This window comes from Neolamprologus multifasciatus, chromosome 20, assembly GCF_963576455.1.
Source record: "Neolamprologus multifasciatus chromosome 20, fNeoMul1.2, whole genome shotgun sequence".
In the NCBI taxonomy this organism is placed as follows: Eukaryota; Metazoa; Chordata; class Actinopteri; order Cichliformes; family Cichlidae; genus Neolamprologus; species Neolamprologus multifasciatus.
The window spans coordinates 17,847,693-17,865,160 of record NC_140458.1 but is presented as its reverse complement, the minus strand read 5'-3'; the positions used below and the strand labels follow the sequence as shown (position 1 = coordinate 17,865,160).

At 42.1% G+C, this 17,468-nt stretch overlaps 1 protein-coding gene across 6 annotated transcripts in view; it reads right to left on the bottom strand.

Moving 5' to 3' along the window:
* Positions 1-17,468, bottom strand: part of LOC146494767 (immunoglobulin superfamily member 21-like) — a 45,917-nt gene that overhangs the window by 2,657 nt on the left and 25,792 nt on the right. For 3 of the 6 annotated variants that reach the window (XM_085145204.1, XM_085145203.1, XM_085145205.1), the window contains 8 exons: positions 9,086-9,210; positions 3,570-3,691; positions 3,332-3,450; positions 2,859-2,974; positions 914-1,427; positions 706-806; positions 377-569; positions 260-298 (listed from right to left, as the gene is read on the bottom strand). In XM_085145204.1, coding sequence (XP_085001330.1) covers positions 260-298; positions 377-569; positions 706-806; positions 914-1,427; positions 2,859-2,974; positions 3,332-3,450; positions 3,570-3,643 — 1,156 coding nt within the window. In that variant the 5' untranslated portion in view covers positions 3,644-3,691; positions 9,086-9,210. The remainder of the gene's footprint in view (positions 1-259; positions 299-376; positions 570-705; positions 807-913; positions 1,428-2,858; positions 2,975-3,331; positions 3,451-3,569; positions 3,692-9,085; positions 9,211-17,468) is intronic. The other 3 variants (XM_085145206.1, XM_085145208.1, XM_085145207.1) reach the window with 1 other exon arrangement.

Sequence of the window (17,468 nt, the reverse complement as noted above, 5' to 3'; positions counted from 1 at the left end):
TTGCAATTTGGGATTCAGTATGTTCACTCAGGGCACTGTGGACTGGAAGAGCCAGGGACTGAACCACCGACCTTTGAGTAGCAGATGACCTGCCCTACCTCCTGGAGGTAATCAGATTATGTGTAGTTATTAAAACGTGCTGGGAACTCCCAAAAAGCCCACACTTCGAGGTCACTCTCTTTTTATACTTCTTGTTTTTCTTTTAGACTCGTGCAAAGTTGCCAACGTCACAGTTGTAGCTGTACCGAAACTGACGTACCAATGTAATGTTCTTTTCCTCTCTTCAGTCTTGGGTTGTCTGTAAAAACACAAGATTCGCTTTGAGAAGACCGAAAGCATTGACTGATCAGAACTAATCCCTACACAAGCAACTCACCAAACACGATCAGGCGGGTGTGGGTATCCGTGGAGCCCAGAGGATTCTGGGCTGTGCAGCGAAACATGGAGCCATTGAGCTCAGCAGGGACTCTCTCCAGGATGAGTTCCCTTCCGTTATGGACTGCTCTGCCATCGAGCAGATCCCCACCAACCTTGGTCCAAGTGAACATTGGCTCAGGGAAAACTTCACTCTGTGGACACACAGGTATGTGAGGATGAGAAGCATTTAAAATTTTATGCTAGTGAAACTGTCACAGCTATCCAACAGAAGTACTACAAGTTCAGATTTTTAAACTGATTTTTAGAGTCTCTGTGTTGAATACTCACTGCAGAAGGTCCCAGCTGGAAGCCCTGGACAGTGATCCGCACTGTATCTCCCACTTTGGCTTTACTGGGACTCATGGACAGCTTAGGTCCTCTGGGAGCAGCTAAGAGGAAAAATGTAAAAATAACACACTGGACACTGAACACATGTGACTGGATTTAAAAACAACTCTGTTTGCATGTTAGCTAGGCCAGTTAGTGAATGACTCACCCAATGTGACCTCAGCTTGCATGGGCATGGATAGAGCTGGGTGGTTGACCTCACAGCTGAATAGAGCCTCATTGTCAAGTTGGGGGTTGAGGCTCCAGGTTAGCATGGCTCTAACCTCCATGGTGCCATCGCCTGCTGCCTGCTGCCGGTGATAGAAGTAATAGAGAGGGTCAGTAGTCTGAACCCAGCGGGGAAATTCCCTGCTCACTATTGTCTCAGGGATAATCTCAGTGGTTTCCTCAGGATTCAGTTCAGACTCTTCTTCTTGGCCCTGAGAGTCAACAGGTCCATTATGGTCTAGCCTGGCCTGCTTCTCCTCTTGCTCCAGCAGGGTCCTCTGGAGTTTGGTGTCATCAACATCTCGACTGGTCAACACCTGGGTACTCCAAAGCCCTGCCTGGTTCATAGTCCAGCTCTTTTTGTGACCTGGGCTCTTACTTTGAACTCCTACTGAAGAAAAAGACTGGGCTGTTGGCACAACATCAATAAGCTCACCATCTCTCTTGAAGTATACCTAAACAGCAGAGAGAGAAAAACTTAGCTCACTAGGCATTTTGAAGACATTTAATCATAAGTCAAGTTCAGCTGGAGAATTCCATTGTGTGTGTTAAAGTTAGTAGGATAGCACAGAAATGTGAGTCTCATCCACAGCTGTAAAATTTTTTAAAATGCTGGCAGCCACCAGTGCTACCCCTCAGGCTCCTCCTCCATAGATCTATGGTTTAAATCTGAAATCTTCCAGGTGATTTTCAGAAAAGTTGACCTTTGACCTTGACCTTGAAGTTGAGGTCACTGAGATTCAAACGCATCTGAGATTTTTAGTATTTGCACCTGTGCTATTAATTAATTTGGAAGTCCATGCCGCCTGCTTCCCCACCCGCCCAGTAGATAATAATAACTCAGCCTTTTACGGCTAAGCAGCAACCAGGAAAATCAAATAGTCGTCAGGTTGTAATTTTTACAAGTCTATGATATAGACACCAACTTGGACATTATCAAGGTTATTGGCAGTTGCACTTGCTCCTGTTGTCTTCACTGATAGCAGACACTTCTCAGGGGTTGGTAGTGCTAAGACAACTTTACATACAGGATTTGTGCCCCGTGTGGCAACATGTTTAGATTTATCTTTGTTTTTAGTCATTTAGGTTTAGGCATCCAAACAGGGCTGTGAGACATGGCTTACAGTGCAGAAGGGGGAAAATTAAATAGGAACAGGGTGAATAACAAAATCTAACCATCCTTTCAGTGTACATAAGAGCTTTTGCATTTTGCTATAAGATGGGTCTGCATTGTTCTTGCTCTATTGCTTTTTTATTTTATGGTGGCATTTTCAGCAAGAATTGTATCCATCTATTTAATTCTGCTTATCTAGTTCAGGGTCACTGCCTGCGATAGGGCTAAAACTATCTCCGCTGAGGGCAAGAGGGAGGGAAGGAGGGAGGGAGGGTAGCCAGAATTATGTTTCTAAAATGACATTGCCTCTAATTCTGTTGGCTGCATAAGTGGAAAACACGAAAGCATACTGTAAATAAAGGAGCTGTCACTGCACTGCTGATTGTTGGAGTTTTCCTGCTTACAGCCACATAATATTCTCCAATATTAATTCCCAATGCAATAAATTCCCAATTCCAATGTTCAAAAGAGGTCATTTAGTTTTAAATAGCTTTTTTGCTTCCAAATTTCCAACTGCTGTAGGGTGCATCAAGTAGGGGTTATTGCTCTTTTTATGTGAGCACCAACCAAATCCAGCAGTGCACACTAAATTAATTCTGCAGTGAAAGAAAGAGCACAGTTTTCAACTCTATCAGGAAAATATTTGAGTTGTTTCCATATTCATAAATAGGCTGATGATCAACAATTAAGTTATCCTTCCTCACATACTTAGCAGTGATGTAAATACCAAATCTTTCAAGAGAGATAAAGACATAACAATTCTCCATCTCACCATGGGAGCTGGTTTCGCTCCTGTAACAATGCAAACCAGAGTGAAGTTTTGAGCCTCGTAACGGCTGAATGGAGCTGGGCTGTTGGCCACCACCACAGAGATAGACTTTGGAGGTACTGGAGAGAAAATACAATGACCAAGGCAGTCAAAGAGGAAGGTGCTTTCATTTCATTGAAGGTGTGTTTAATGAAGCTGAGCTGACACTGGAGTGCAAAGACCTTAAAGAGCAAAAATTTCAAAACATTACAATAATGTTTTTTAGTATTTTTACATCTTATTACCCCAGTGTAATGAATTCTCCCTATAAAATATACACCAATGGCAAATTATAACCAAACTATAGCTATAATGAAATACTTTACAATACTTCCATAAATTACTACAGAATTTAGTAAAAGATATACATGGTGCCAAGAGAAAACCACTGATACAGCCAGAGATGTTCATGGGACAACATGAGTATGAATACATACCTATGACAGTGAGGGTGATACTGCTAGAGGCTAGAATAACTTTATCTCTGGAATTTCTGTCATAAATCCCTACATGGCACTCATACAGGCCATCATCCTCCATGTGAACTTCTGGAAGTCTGTTTCATGCACAGAGTTACAAGAATAACAAAGGATGATTTTTATTAACAACTCAGATTTTCTGTGGAAAATTATCATAGAGCATAACAAAAACACTATTTCAGTGTACTAGTCTCACCGCACTGTTGACTGGTATACTAGGTCCTCCCGTTTGCGGTTGTCCTCCATGTTGGAGTAGCTAGTGTTGTACATGGTATTATAGCTGAAAATCTTTTGCTTGGCACTGGCTCCTTCAATAATCTGCCAGGGAGAAGTACATTAGAATTAGAATTCAATTCAGTTCAATTCAATTCAATTCAATTCAATTCAATTCAATTCAATTCAATTCAATTCAATTCAATTTTATTTATATAGCGCCAAATCACAACAAAAGTCGCCTCAAGGCGCTTCATAGATACAGAGAAAAGCCCAACAATCATATGACCCCCTATGAGCAAGCACTTTGGCGACAGTGGGAAGGAAAAACTCCCTTTTAACAGGAAGAAACCTCCGGCAGAACCAGGCTCAGGGAGGGGCGGCCATCTGCTGCGACCGGTTGGGGTGAGAGAAGGAAGACAGGATAAAGACATGCTGTGGAAGAGAGACAGAGATTAATAACAGATACGATTCAATACAGAGAGGTCTATTAACACATAGTGAGTGAGAAAGGTGACTGGAAAGGAAAAACTCAATGCATCATGGGAATCCCCCGGCAGCCTACATCTATTGTAGCATAACTAAGGGAGGATTCAGGGTCACCTGGTCCAGCCCTAACTATATGCTTTAGCAAAAAGGAAAGTTTTAAGCCTAATCTTAAAAGTAGAGATAGTGTCTGTCTCCCGAATCCAAACTGGAAGCTGGTTCCACAGAAGAGGGGCCTGAAAACTGAAGGCTCTGCCTCCCATTCTACTTTTAAAAACTCTAGGAACAACAAGTAGGCCTGCAGAGCGGGAGCAAAGTGCTCTAATAGGGTAATATGGTACTACAAGGTCATTAAGATAAGATGGGGCCTGATTATTTAAGACCTTGTATGTGAGGAGCAGGATTTTGAATTCAATTCTGGATTTAACAGGAAGCCAATGAAGGGAAGCCAAAACAGGAGAAATATGCTCTCTCTTTCTAGTCCCTGTCAGTACTCTTGCTGCAGCATTTTGGATTAACTGAAGGCTTTTCAGTGAGTTTTTTGGACATCCTGATAATAATGAATTGCAGTAGTCCAGCCTGGAAGTAATAAATGCATGAACTAGTTTTTCAGCGTCACTCTGAGACAGGATATTTCTAATTTTAGAGATGTTGCGCAAATGGAAGAACGCAGTCTTACATATTTGTTTAATATGTGCTTTGAAGGACATATCCTGGTCAAAAATGACTCCAAGGTTCCTCACAGTGTTACTGGAGGCCAAGGTAATGCCATCCAGAGTAAGAATCTGGTTAGATACCATATTTCTAAGCTTTTCAGCGCCGAGTACAATGACCTCAGTTTTATCTGAGTTAAGAAGCAAAAAGTTAGTGGCCATCCAAGTCTTTATGTCTTTAAGACATTCCTGCAGTTTAACTAATTGGTGTGTGTTATCTGGCTTCATGGACAGATAGAGCTGGGTGTCATCTGCATAGCAGTGAGAATGTATGCTATGTCTTCTAATGATGCTGCCTAGGGGAAGCATGTATAATGTAAACAGAATTGGTCCTAGCACTGAACCCTGTGGAACTCCATAATTAACCTCAGTGTGTGAAGAGGACTCTCCATTTACATGCACAAATTGGAGTCTATTAGATAGATATGATACAAACCACTGCAGTGCAGTACCTGTAATACCTACAGCATGTTCTAATCGCTCTAATAGAATATTATGGTCAACAGTATCGAATGCTGCACTAAGGTCAAGAAGGACAAGCACAGAGATGAGTCCACTGTCAGAGGCCATAAGAAGATCATTTGTAACCTTCACTAAAGCTGTTTCTGTGCTGTGATGAACTCTGAAACCTGACTGAAACTCTTCAAATAAACCATTCCTCTGCAGATGATCTGTTAGCTGTTTGACAACTACTCTTTCAAGGATTTTTGATATGAAAGGAAGGTTGGAGATTGGCCTATAATTAGCTAAGACTGCTGGGTCTAGAGATGGCTTTTTGAGTAAAGGTTTAACTACAGCCACCTTGAAGGCCTGTGGTACATAGCCGATTATTAGAGATAGGTTGATCATATATAAGATCGAAGAATTAATCAATGGCAGGACTTCTTTGAGCAGTTTTGTAGGAATGGGGTCTAAAAGACACGTTGATGGTTTGGAGGAAGTAATTATTGAAGTTAACTCAGAAAGATCGATTGGAGAAAAAGAGTCTAACTTAACATCAATGGTACTAAGAGTAGCTGTAGATAATATTACATCTGTGGGATGATTATTGGTAATTTTTTCTCTAATGATAAAAATTTTATTTGTGAAGAAGTTCATGAAGTCATCACTAGTTAACGTTAAAGGGATGGTTGGCTCAAAAGAGCTCTGACTTTTTGTCAGCCTGGCTACAGTGCTGAAGAGAAACCTGGGGTTGTTCTTATTTTCTTCAATCAGTGATGAGTAGTAAGCTGTTCTGGCTTTGCGGAGGGCTTTCTTATATAGCAACAAACTATTTCTCCAGGCTAAATGATGATCCTCTAAATTTGTGACACGCCATTTCCTCTCCAGATTACGAGTCATCTGCTTTAGGGTACGTGTTTGAGAATTATACCACGGGGTCAGGTACTTCTGATTAGAGACCTTAGTTTTCACTGGAGCTACAGTATCCAGAGTCGTACGTAGTGAGGAGGTGAAATTATTAACAAGATAATCGACCTCTGTTGGGGTAGCGTTCAGATAGCTGCTCTGCTCTGTGTTGGTACAGGGCATTGACAATGATAACAGTGGCTGGATTATATTCTTAAACTTAGTTACAGCGCTTTCAGAAAGACATCTACTTTGATAAAGTCCACTCTCCACTGCTGCGTAATCAATTATTGAAATGTAAATGTTATCAAGAAATGATCAGACAGGAGAGGGTTTTCAGGAAACACTGTTAAATGTTCAGTTTCTATGCCATATGTTAAAACAAGATCTAGAGTGTGATTAAAGTGGTGGGTGGGTTCTTTTACATTTTGAGAGAAACCAATTGAGTCTAACAACAGATTAAATGCCATGTTGAGGCTGTCATTTTTAGCATCAACATGGATGTTAAAATCACCCACAATAATTATTTTATCTGAGCTCAGAACTAAATTAGATATAAAGTCTGAGAAATCAGACAGAAACTCTGTGTAAGGCCCAGGTGGACGATAGATGATAACAAGTAAGACTGGTTTCTGAGTTTCACAGCTGGGGTGGACAATGTTAAGCATCAGGCTTTCAAATGAATTAAAAGTCTGTCTTTGTCTTTCATTAATTAATAGACTGGTGTGAAAAATTGCTGCCACACCGCCCCCTCGACCTGTGCTTCGAGATTTCTGGTAGTTAGAATGACTCGGGGGTGTTGATTCATTTAAACTAACATAATCATCCTGCTGCAACCAGGTTTCTGTAAGGCAGAGTAAATCAATTTGTTGATCAATTATTAAGTCATGTACTAACAGAGACTTGGAGGAGAGAGACCTAATATTTAATAATCCACATTTCACTGTTTTACTCTTTGGTTCAGATGTGGATCAATCAATTGAACTAGAGGAGGCGGACCATATAGATATGAATTTATGCACGCCTCACCTTCCAAGCAGATACACCTATGGTATCAGTTTCAAAATCTTATGTGATTTCCGTCTCGAGTTATCGCTTTACAACATTTCAGAAAGCTTGACCTCTGACCTCTAACCTTCAAGTTAAGGTCACTGAGATTCAAAATTGTCTGAGAGTTTTAGTAGATACGCCTATGGTATCAATTTGAAAGTCCTATATCAGCCTTGACATGTGCAATTTGCCAACCCCAACATAAAAAAGTAAAAAATGTATTTCCAGTTTTTGTGTTGAGATTAGTTGACTAACGCAGTGGTTGAAGAACATCCCATTTCTTTGCCATGAGAAACTCTTAGGTGTATTTTGCAGCTGGCTTTGGGTCATTGTCCATCAGTAGTTTGAAGTACTGTCTGATCAGTTTTGCATCATTTGACTGAATCTAAGCATTAAATATAGCCCTGTTCACTTCAGAAGTCAGACTGACATAGCAGCCACATCAATAAATCCATTTGTAAAATTAGATAAACACACTGGCACATGCTGGCACATCACGGGCTGTTGCTTTTCCATTATCATATTTTTCTCTTCCCATGATTCTGGTATAAATTTATCTTGTCTATTTCATATCTGCCCAAAGATTTTTTTTCCCCCTTAACTATGCAGGCTCTGTTTTTTGGAAAAGTGTAATCTGGCCCTTCTGCTGAGTGTAACTGGTGTTTGCACCTTGTTGTAAATCAGAATCAGAATACTTTATTAATCCCGAAGGAAATTATAGGTTACATCAGGCAGCACGCTAAGGGTGCATGCGCACTTACAAAGGAACCTTCTGACCAAACTTTACACAAACATCACATTGGGAAGACATGTCAGAGAGGTAGGCTGATAGGAAAAAACAACAAAAATACATAACATGAGGTGAGAGGAGGAGAGAAAAACTCCACTCAGACTTAGCTCCGAATGGGAGAACAGTTTGAGAACAGAAAAAAAACACTTCAGCACAAAAAGCACATGACTATCAATACACCATAGAAACACAAGACAGGCAACAGGGGCCTGAAAACTGAAAGCTCTGCCTCCCATTCTACTTTTAAATACTGTAGGAACCAAAAGTAAACCATATAACCTGTTGAGGTAATTCCTCCATCACTAGATCTCTCCACACCTCCTCCATGCCTTTGCCAAGGACAAAGGCAGACTGCAGCGTGTCATACCCTCCACTGATGTGCATACCAGGACACTGAGATGGGCAAAGAAGATTGCTGCTGACCCCTCATGCCCTGGGCATCATCTATTTGTGACACTCCCCTCTGGCACGAAGCCGCTGTCCATCAGAACCAACTCATCTCACAGCATAAGAATAGTTCTTTCCCAATTATAGTTTATAGTTTCTTTTTGTGTGACTCCTCATCCAGATCATGGCTCAGTAAATGTGTTACAGTAACACAGTTATTTACTCAGGCTATAAAGACTTTGCACATCATTTCCTATCTACATTTTGCACTCCCCTCACTCATAATCTTACATATTTGTTAATTTATCATTTGTATTCTATAACTGTAGGTACTAGGTATTATATATTTCTTTTATGTGTATTTATTGTTAATATTTATACAGTGATGTATATATTACATATACTGTAAATGCTTTGCACCATAACACCACAGCAAGATCCACGCACAAACTTGGCAATAAAAGTCATTTTGACTCTGATTCAGTCTGAAAGCCAAGTGTTTGGTTGGGGTGATGCGGTACTATTAGGTCTTCAAGATAAGATGGGGCCTTATTATTCAAGACCTTGCAATGTGATGACAAGGATTTTGATTCTGGATTTAACAGGGAGCCAATGAAGAGAAGCCAGTACTGGAGAAATCTGCTCTCTCTTTCTAGTCCCTGTCAGTACTCTTGTTGCAGCATTACACACGCAAGATCATCATTCAGCTCAAAGCACTAACTTTACCTGTTCGCTTTCCCGAAACCACACAATCTCTTTCAGGCTGCCATCTGTTTGGAAGTTGCACTTGAGTGTGACTGTATCTCCAATGACGACAGGAGGAAGAGATTCACTAGTAACGGTTAAATAACCTGCCAAGAAGAAAACAGAGGAAGATAAGACTCCTGCAGTGAATAGAAAGGTTCTGCACAGTCAATAGTCCTGTAGTTTCTTATACTATTCACTGCTGCTCTGTTGTATATACATCAAGGCTGAGGCATGTTGTTGCTGAGGACTTCCACCAACTTCCACCAACATGTTAAGTGCTCTACCAGGGGCAACAGGACACTGGACCATGTGCACAGTAACATCAAGCGACACCCCTCCCCCACCTCTGACAATATGACCACTCCTCTCTGCTCTTCATCCGTTTTTAAACCATCCTCAGGAAACAAACCCCTCCAAGCACCCAGGTCACTAAAACATGGCCAGATGATGCTCTCATCCAGCTACAGGTTTTGATCTGACAGAGTGATTCATCTTTGAACAGCAAGACCTGGAGAGCTTCACTTAGTCTGTCCTTTTCTACATTAAGTGCTGTGTTGAGAATATAACAGTTTTTCCTAACTGGAAACCTTAGATCACGAGAGAAGTACAGGCTCTGATCAGAACTGGTAACTCTGCCTTCCGGCTGAGGGAAAGTTTTCTGTACAGCACTGCCAGAGCCAACTCTAGGAGGGGTGTCAAACAAGATAAGGAGGCTCACAGGAGGAGGATGAGGCCTTCAGTTTCACACTTAGCAGAGCAGCTCAACAACTTCTTCGCTCAGCGTCACCTGACCTCCCCGTCCTTCTCACCCAGCACTCTCCCTTTAGGAGCATGAGGTAAGGAGGCAACTGAGAGCGGTGAACTCCAAGAGAGCTTTCTGGCCATGATGGCATGGGGCTGTGGTCAAAGCCTGTGCGGACCAACTGGGAGGGGATCTTCATCAGGTTGTTTAACCTCTGCATGACTCATGCCACCATTACCACCTGTCTGAAGGCCTACATTATGATTCCCATCGTGTAGTACCACAGTTTCTAGCACCCTATCGTATGCTTTCTTTGGAGCTTCCTTCTGACCTTCTTAATTAACAATCCCAAAACAAACATTGCATCTTTATTGCTCTTTCTTGGCCTGAAGTCATACTGCTGCTTGCTAAATGTCACCTCTCTTCTTAATCTAGATTCAGTACTCTCTCCCACATCGTCATGCTATGGCTCATCAGCTTTGTCCTTCTGTAGTGATCTCCTTTGGCTCTGCACATCACTCTTGTTCTTGAAATCACTACCAGTGCGCTTGTTCTCAGTTCCTCAGACATCCTCTCACCCTCCAAGACTGTGTTAAACTACCTGGTTAGAGAGTCCACTGCACTCTCTCCTATCTACACGACTCTACAGGTATGTCATGTGGACCAACTGCTTTTCATTCTTCATCCTCTTCATAGCTGCCCCCACTTTGCTAATTACTGCCCTTCACTGATTCACTGACTTTCCTGTATCCCTTCTCCTCCCTCTCTCCTTTTCTTCATTCATCAGCTCCTCAAAAGACTCCTTTATCTTTTCAATGATTTTGCAAATCAGTTTATGTCACATTCTAAAGATCTGACATGTGGGGTACCGCAGGGTTCAGTTCTGGGTCCTATTCTTTTTCTTTTGTACATGTTACTTCTAGGACTTATAATTAGGCAGTTCCCTGAGGTGTCTTATCACTTCTATGCTGATGATATTCAGCTCTATTGCTCTTTTAAGCCAATGGAAGTCCATAAACTTTCCTGTTTAATTAAATGTTTAGCTTCCATTGAATAGTGGCTTGGTCACAACTACTTACAGCTGAACTCTGAGAAGCCCGAAACATTAATTATTGCCCCTGACAACCAGATATCTCTAATCAAACAGCATCTTGGTTCTCTTGGCTCATCTGTTCACCCGAGCCTCAGGTACCTTGGTGTGATCTTTGATTCTGCCATAGTCCCTAGAACAACAGTCTTGTCAGTTAATTAGGAATTGCCTTTTTCAGCTAAGAAACATCTCCAAACTGTGAATTTTGCTGTCCAAATCTCAGTTAGGAATGGTTATTCATGCTTTTATTTCATCTCGCTTAGATTATTGTAACAGTCTTTTTCTTTGTCTGAGCAAAATCAATCTTGACCATCTCCAGTTAGTCCAGAATGCTGCTGCAAAGCTTTTAACTAAGATATGAAAAAGAGAGCACATTACACCAGTGTTATGTTCATTACACTGGCTTCCAGCCTGAGATCATCTAATCCAGTGGTTCCCAAACTTTTTTTGCTGGGCCCCCCTTGTTTTACAAGAAAAATGTTCGCGCCCCCCCTTGCGTGCGCGCACGCACGCAAGAACACATCCTCCAACCACACACACCCATATTTTGCTCCATTGCGGTTTATTTCACACCTCAAACATTTAGTAAACAATTAAGAAAATACAAGTAATATGCAGGTAGCAAGAAAATAAACTAATAAAGTCTTTTATGCTACGTCGGCACCTACACGGGTATTTTTTCAAAACGCAGCTGTTTCGTCCACGTGTAAACGGCGTTTCGAATCACCGAGAATGGAGATTTTTAAAAACTCCTTTTTTGCGTTTATGTGTGGACGAGGAATATAGAGTTCGTCATGCAACGTCAAAGGTATGTGCCTTTTTTCACGTCATGCTGTGCGCCACGTTATTGTTTACATGAGATGAATTGCAGAATGGCAGATAGAGACGAAATACTGTTAATCTGACTATCTGCAGGTTTTACACGCTTACATATACACGCAGTTACTGTCCCTCCATTTAGAAAGGCAGAGGCATCACGGTGTAATTATTTTACATGTAGTTGTTTTTTTTTCCTGTGTAATAATATTCAACATTGCTATCAATACATTTTTCAAAAAATCCCTCTGCAAAATGGGTTAAAAAACATGAACAACTGTTGGATGCTGTTTGTCCGTGATTTGAACCGGGGGAACAAATCGCAGGATCAGCCTGATATTATTTGTATCCCACTGTAACTTTACTGTATAAAGAGCTAGCATCTCCAAAATGTCAGGAGTAGTTAGTCATTACAACAAGTGTTTGTGAACTACAAATCAAGAATGTGGGATACTGTTTGTCCGTGATTTAAACAGCCCAGCGCTGCTCCCGACAAAGGGAAAACCAATCCTGCAGGGAGACCTACCTCGGCACTTGTGCAGGTGAAACCAAAGGGAAGATGTGCTTCACCATATTTTCTAGTCTTTGGCTTAGAATGAAGTTGGTTTGGAAACATATTCAGCGATGCTTCATCTCCTGCTTTGCGTTTGTGTGGGCGCCCCGTGCTAGCAGTGTCCAAGCGTTGTTTTTTTGTTTGTTTTTTTTTCCCTTTTCATGCCGCGCCCCCCCTGCAATGGCTCTGCGCCCCCCCTAGGGGGCGGGCCCCACACTTTGGGAATGTCTGATCTAATCAAAGGGTGTTGGTAGTCCCACAAACTTCTTTTAAGACCAGAGGAGATAGATCTTTTAGAGCGGTGGCCCCCAGGTTGTGGAATGCTCTCCCTCCATCATTGCGTTGCCTTGATTTTATTTATTCTTTTAAAAAACAGCTTAAGACTCATTTATTTAAATTGGCTTTTAATTAGATTTGTGCTGTATGTTTGATCGTCTGTGAAGGTTCTCAGTCATCCAGGTCATCGTAGTCAAAGGAGCTTGCAAAGAAAAGCGTCTGGACTTCTTTAAGTTACTTGAAGACGTTTCACCTCTCATCCGAGAAGCTTCTTCAGTTCTAAGGTCAAATGGTGGAGAGTCCCAGATATAAACCTAGTGGGAGTGTCCCCCCACAGAGGGACAAAAGGACCCCCTGATGATCCTCTAATCGCCTGAGCCAAGGTGTGGAACTGGGTGTGGGTCCCAATCAGCCAGAGTTTCGGGTGAGTTCATTGTGAAACCTGGCCCCACCTTATCATGCGAATTCCTGAGGTCAGATGGCCCAGGGTGTGAGTGGGCGTTAAGGCGTCTGGGAAGGGATCTCAAAACTGGATTATAGATGGCAGAGAGTTGGTGTCGTAAACCACCGCCTCTGTTCAAAGATGGTCGCTCACAGTGGACATAGATGGCTTCTTTCACTCCTCTTTCAAACCATCCGTCCTCTCTGTCCAAAATGTGAACATTGGCATCCTCGAAAGAGTGTCCTTTATCCTTAAGATGCAGATGGACAGCTGATGTATGTTTGATCATTGATGTATTTTATGTATTTCTGTTTTATATTATTGTGAAGCACTTTGTAGTTTTTATCCTGTGAAAAGTGCTATATAAATAAATTGATTTGATTTATCTTTTCAATGGTCTGTTGTCATGTAGCAGTGAAGGCTTGATATAGGACCCAAAATGCAGACTAATTGGGGAAATTAAACTTAAACACAGCTTTATTGCTGAATGACTATGTACATAAACCAAGAAACCTAAACTGAGATACCAGCCGGAACACACAGCCAGAGGATGAGGGAGATCACCACACTGGACGGAGGGAGACACAGACAGTAAATACATCAGAGGGGTCAGAGCAGAGATGAAACACCTGTGGAACACAGGTGAACAAAATCAACTGACGAGACAGGGGAAGAACAACCGGGTATGGAACACACAGGACTCTTGTCTAGTTTCAAACAAAAACAGGAAGTACGTGAAACATACACACCAAGTTGCAGACTGATGAAACCCAGGGAACAGAGGGATGGGCGAGAGAGTGAGGGACGAGAAAGGGCAAGAGAACAAGGAGAGCAAGGTACAGAAAGGCAAGAAAAACCAGACAGACACACAGACCATGACTGGGGAAACAGGGGACAAACAAAGGACCTGCTATGGTGGACACACATGAAAGCAACCAACTAAATGAACAAGTTGTCATGGTCCCTGTGCCTGCCTGGCCAGCCCAGTGTGGCCACAAATGTTTTTTTTTTTGTTTGCTCTGCCTTTGCTCTCCCCTCTCTTGCTCGCCTTGCTCTCTCTCTCCTGTCTCTCTGCCTGGGCGGAGCTCAGATTGAGCTCCCACCCTTGGCCCACACACCTGCAGCTGATCACCAGTGATTCTGCATTTGGTTACTGACTCTTCTTATAGCAGAGGCGCTGAGCTACTCGTCACTGGAATATTGAGTAACTCTAGTTAGTATTGCCCGGCTCTGCAGAATTCTGTTGCTTCTCGTGCTTGCTTCAAAGTAACCCTCGTTTCTGTAAATATGTTTCCCCGATCTGCCTGTATCCTGACTCCTGGACGCGTAAGCAAAGGTGGAGCTGCTAGTGTGGAGTTTGTGTGGACGAGGAGCGGAGCAAGTGCGAAGGCTTGTGTTCCCTGGTGTTTTCCCCCAGGTGTATATCGTGCACCCGGTGTGGATAATAAAGAACTGTTTAAATCGTATTTCTCAGTCTGCGTCTGAGTCCATTCCACCGCTGTACTTTAGAACTAGAGATACAAAAGACGAAACTAAAAAGCACAAGAAAACTAAACCATACCCAATAAAGACTAAGAAACATGGAACAACAATAAACATAAAGGTCCAAAAATCCAAAAACCGAAACACTGGGTTCAACCACCCAGGAACCCTAACATTTGTTCTCTGAACTGAAAACACCTGTATTAAAGGACATGACATGATGACAGGATGTCTGTAGTTATTGTTCCCATGTTGACTGTTAAACCTTAAAATAAGTTATGATTTCTTTGATAAGGGTGAAGATATTTTACAAATTTAAATAACACTGTTGACAGATAGTGTAAAATGTGATAGTTAAAATGTGTTGTTTCCTAGCTCGTGCTGACTAGTTGCTTCCCAGTGTTGTGGATCAGTGTCCCCCAAGCCTGTGAGGTCATAAAGGGAGAGGGTGTCATGGGTACTCTGCAAAGGGATTTGCCAATGTTGAGAGGAATTAGAAAACTGACCACACTGAAACAAGTATTGAGTCAAATAAAATATTTAAAAGCTAAGATTGTCTTTATACACATTTATCCACATTAGCAGAGCATTATCATTCCCAACGCGCAACATACCAACAATTCGTCACATTCATCAGTATGTTACGTGTTGGAATGAGAATGTGTTAACATCAGATATAAAACTGATAAAACAGATAGAAAACTAGAAGATGGCCAGGTCAGGTATTTCACACTTCCTTCAACAGTCCAACAGTCATGCTAGATATATATATAGTATAGGCCATCCCTATACACAAACCAATACCATTTCAAGTCTAAAGCTCATTAAAGATCCATAGGGGCAGGTACATCACTGTTTAAGATAATATATAATACATTTCGTAAATGTATATGGCCCCAACGACTCTATGAACAATCTTTCTTTACTTTTGTCACAATCTGAAAGCAGGGACTCAAGCGCAGAACAGGTTGACGTCTCAGAGCACCATTTATTTACACACCAGTGCGATAATATATACAGTGACGGAGAAAAATCCAGGGTTCCAAGGGATTAGGGGAAGGCTCTCTCTCACGTCCTCACATCCAACTCACACACGTTCGTACAGCTGGGAGGTCACAGGTCCGGGTAGGTAAAGTTAGTAGCACAATCATCCAGTGACTACTATTTGAGGCTGGGCCAGCCTCAAATAGTAGTCGGGAAATCAGCTGATCACCAACAGGTGTGTGAACCAAGGGCGGGAGCCAGCAGTGAGCTCCGCCCAGGCAGAGAGGTAGGGGAGAGAGAGAGAGAAAGCAAAAACACAAGTGTAGCCTTGTGAGGCCGGCTGGGCAGGCACGGGGACCATGACAACTTTACCTCGAGCGTCAAAAATTCCCAGCATGCTTCACCATCAGAGCTTCTGTTCAGAGCACGTCACTACCTGACTGAGGTTCCTCTCATTCCCCTACCAAGGTCTCTCATTGTCCAGAATTTCTTCTGATCTCTTCTCCCACCATTTCTTCCAAATTTTGCCAGCACACTTGCTCCACTCAGTGGATTTCCTGATCATGCAGTTGAGGTCACGGATCGCTTCTCATCGCTAGTCTGCCTACCACTTATTTTTGCCTTATATTTTAGTATCCCCTCACCCTCATCAGTTGCACACCACAAAAGGAAGACAAGACAGGGAAGGAAAAGCCCAGGTATATTACCAGACAAGTTTTTGTGATAAATATTTCAGGTATGCCTCTTCCAGAACAATGCATTCCATTATCGTGACAAGATTTAGCTTTTTCTTCCAACAAACTAAGCAAAAAGTTTTCAAAGAAAAGTGATTTTATGTAAATTTTATAGGCATTTACATCTTAAAGCACGGTATCACCAACATTCTCAAAATACCAATTTTGGTTTAAAAATAGATTGGCTTATGACACATAGATCATGTGTCATGTTTCCTGTCCAGTCTGTCATGTGTTTCATGTCTGTGTTGTGTCCATGTTGTCAAGCTTGTGTGGCATGTCTATGGCTGTGTCCCAATTAAGAGACCGCACGCTTGAAGTATGCATTTTGAGACCTATTACGTCACCGCGACGCAACGACGGCTGTCCCAATCCGAAGTGTACTTCAAATGCATACTCCAAATGCGCTGTCGATTTCCCAAATGTCAAGCGTGGTCCGGTGCACGCTTCGTGGTCCCATATATCCCACAATTCATAGTGTGGCGGTGGGTGTGGATAATTTTGCCGCAAAATACGGCAGACGGCAGAAGCAGAGCGACCGAAGAGTGAACTGTCAAAAGTACTGAATATTATGTCACTTATTTATGTGCGAATGTTTAATAATGAAGACATTCCTGTTGGCCACATGTCGGCAGAGTTATGTGACATTAGTGATGTTTGTACTAACTTGGTTTTAGAGCCTTTACTTTAAAATATACGCTGTTCAATAGTTGACCATAATCTTACAGAGAATGTGATGATTTCATGGATAATTAAAGTCAGTCATATATCCACAAACACAACAAGCTGAAAGTCAGTGAATGCTGCTCGGTTTGCAGTCCTGAATATCACAGCACAAGCAGGATTCACTGCACTGTTAATGTTAGCTATGTTATATTGCTGCCTCTGTTCGGTGGTGTTGAGCCAAACGGACTTTAACGTGTGTTTGAACGAGCTGACGGTTCACTCGTTAAGCTGAAAGAAGGGTGCTTTAATCACAGGAGTCACACATGTGTCCACTGTACCAACTGGGAACTCTTCTTGTTTAGCACTCGAAAGAACACAAACACTAAATCCTCCTTCTCTTGTGCTGTTTTGTAGCAGTGTATACACCTGAGACTGTCACCTGTCTGTCTGTCCTGCACTCTCTCTCTTTTTCTTTCTCTCTGATTGTGTAATAAAAGTATGAACATGTCTAAACACTTGTGTTTGAATCCGGCAGCTTATCACACATTTGATTTCCATGTGTGAAAACTGCAAGTGT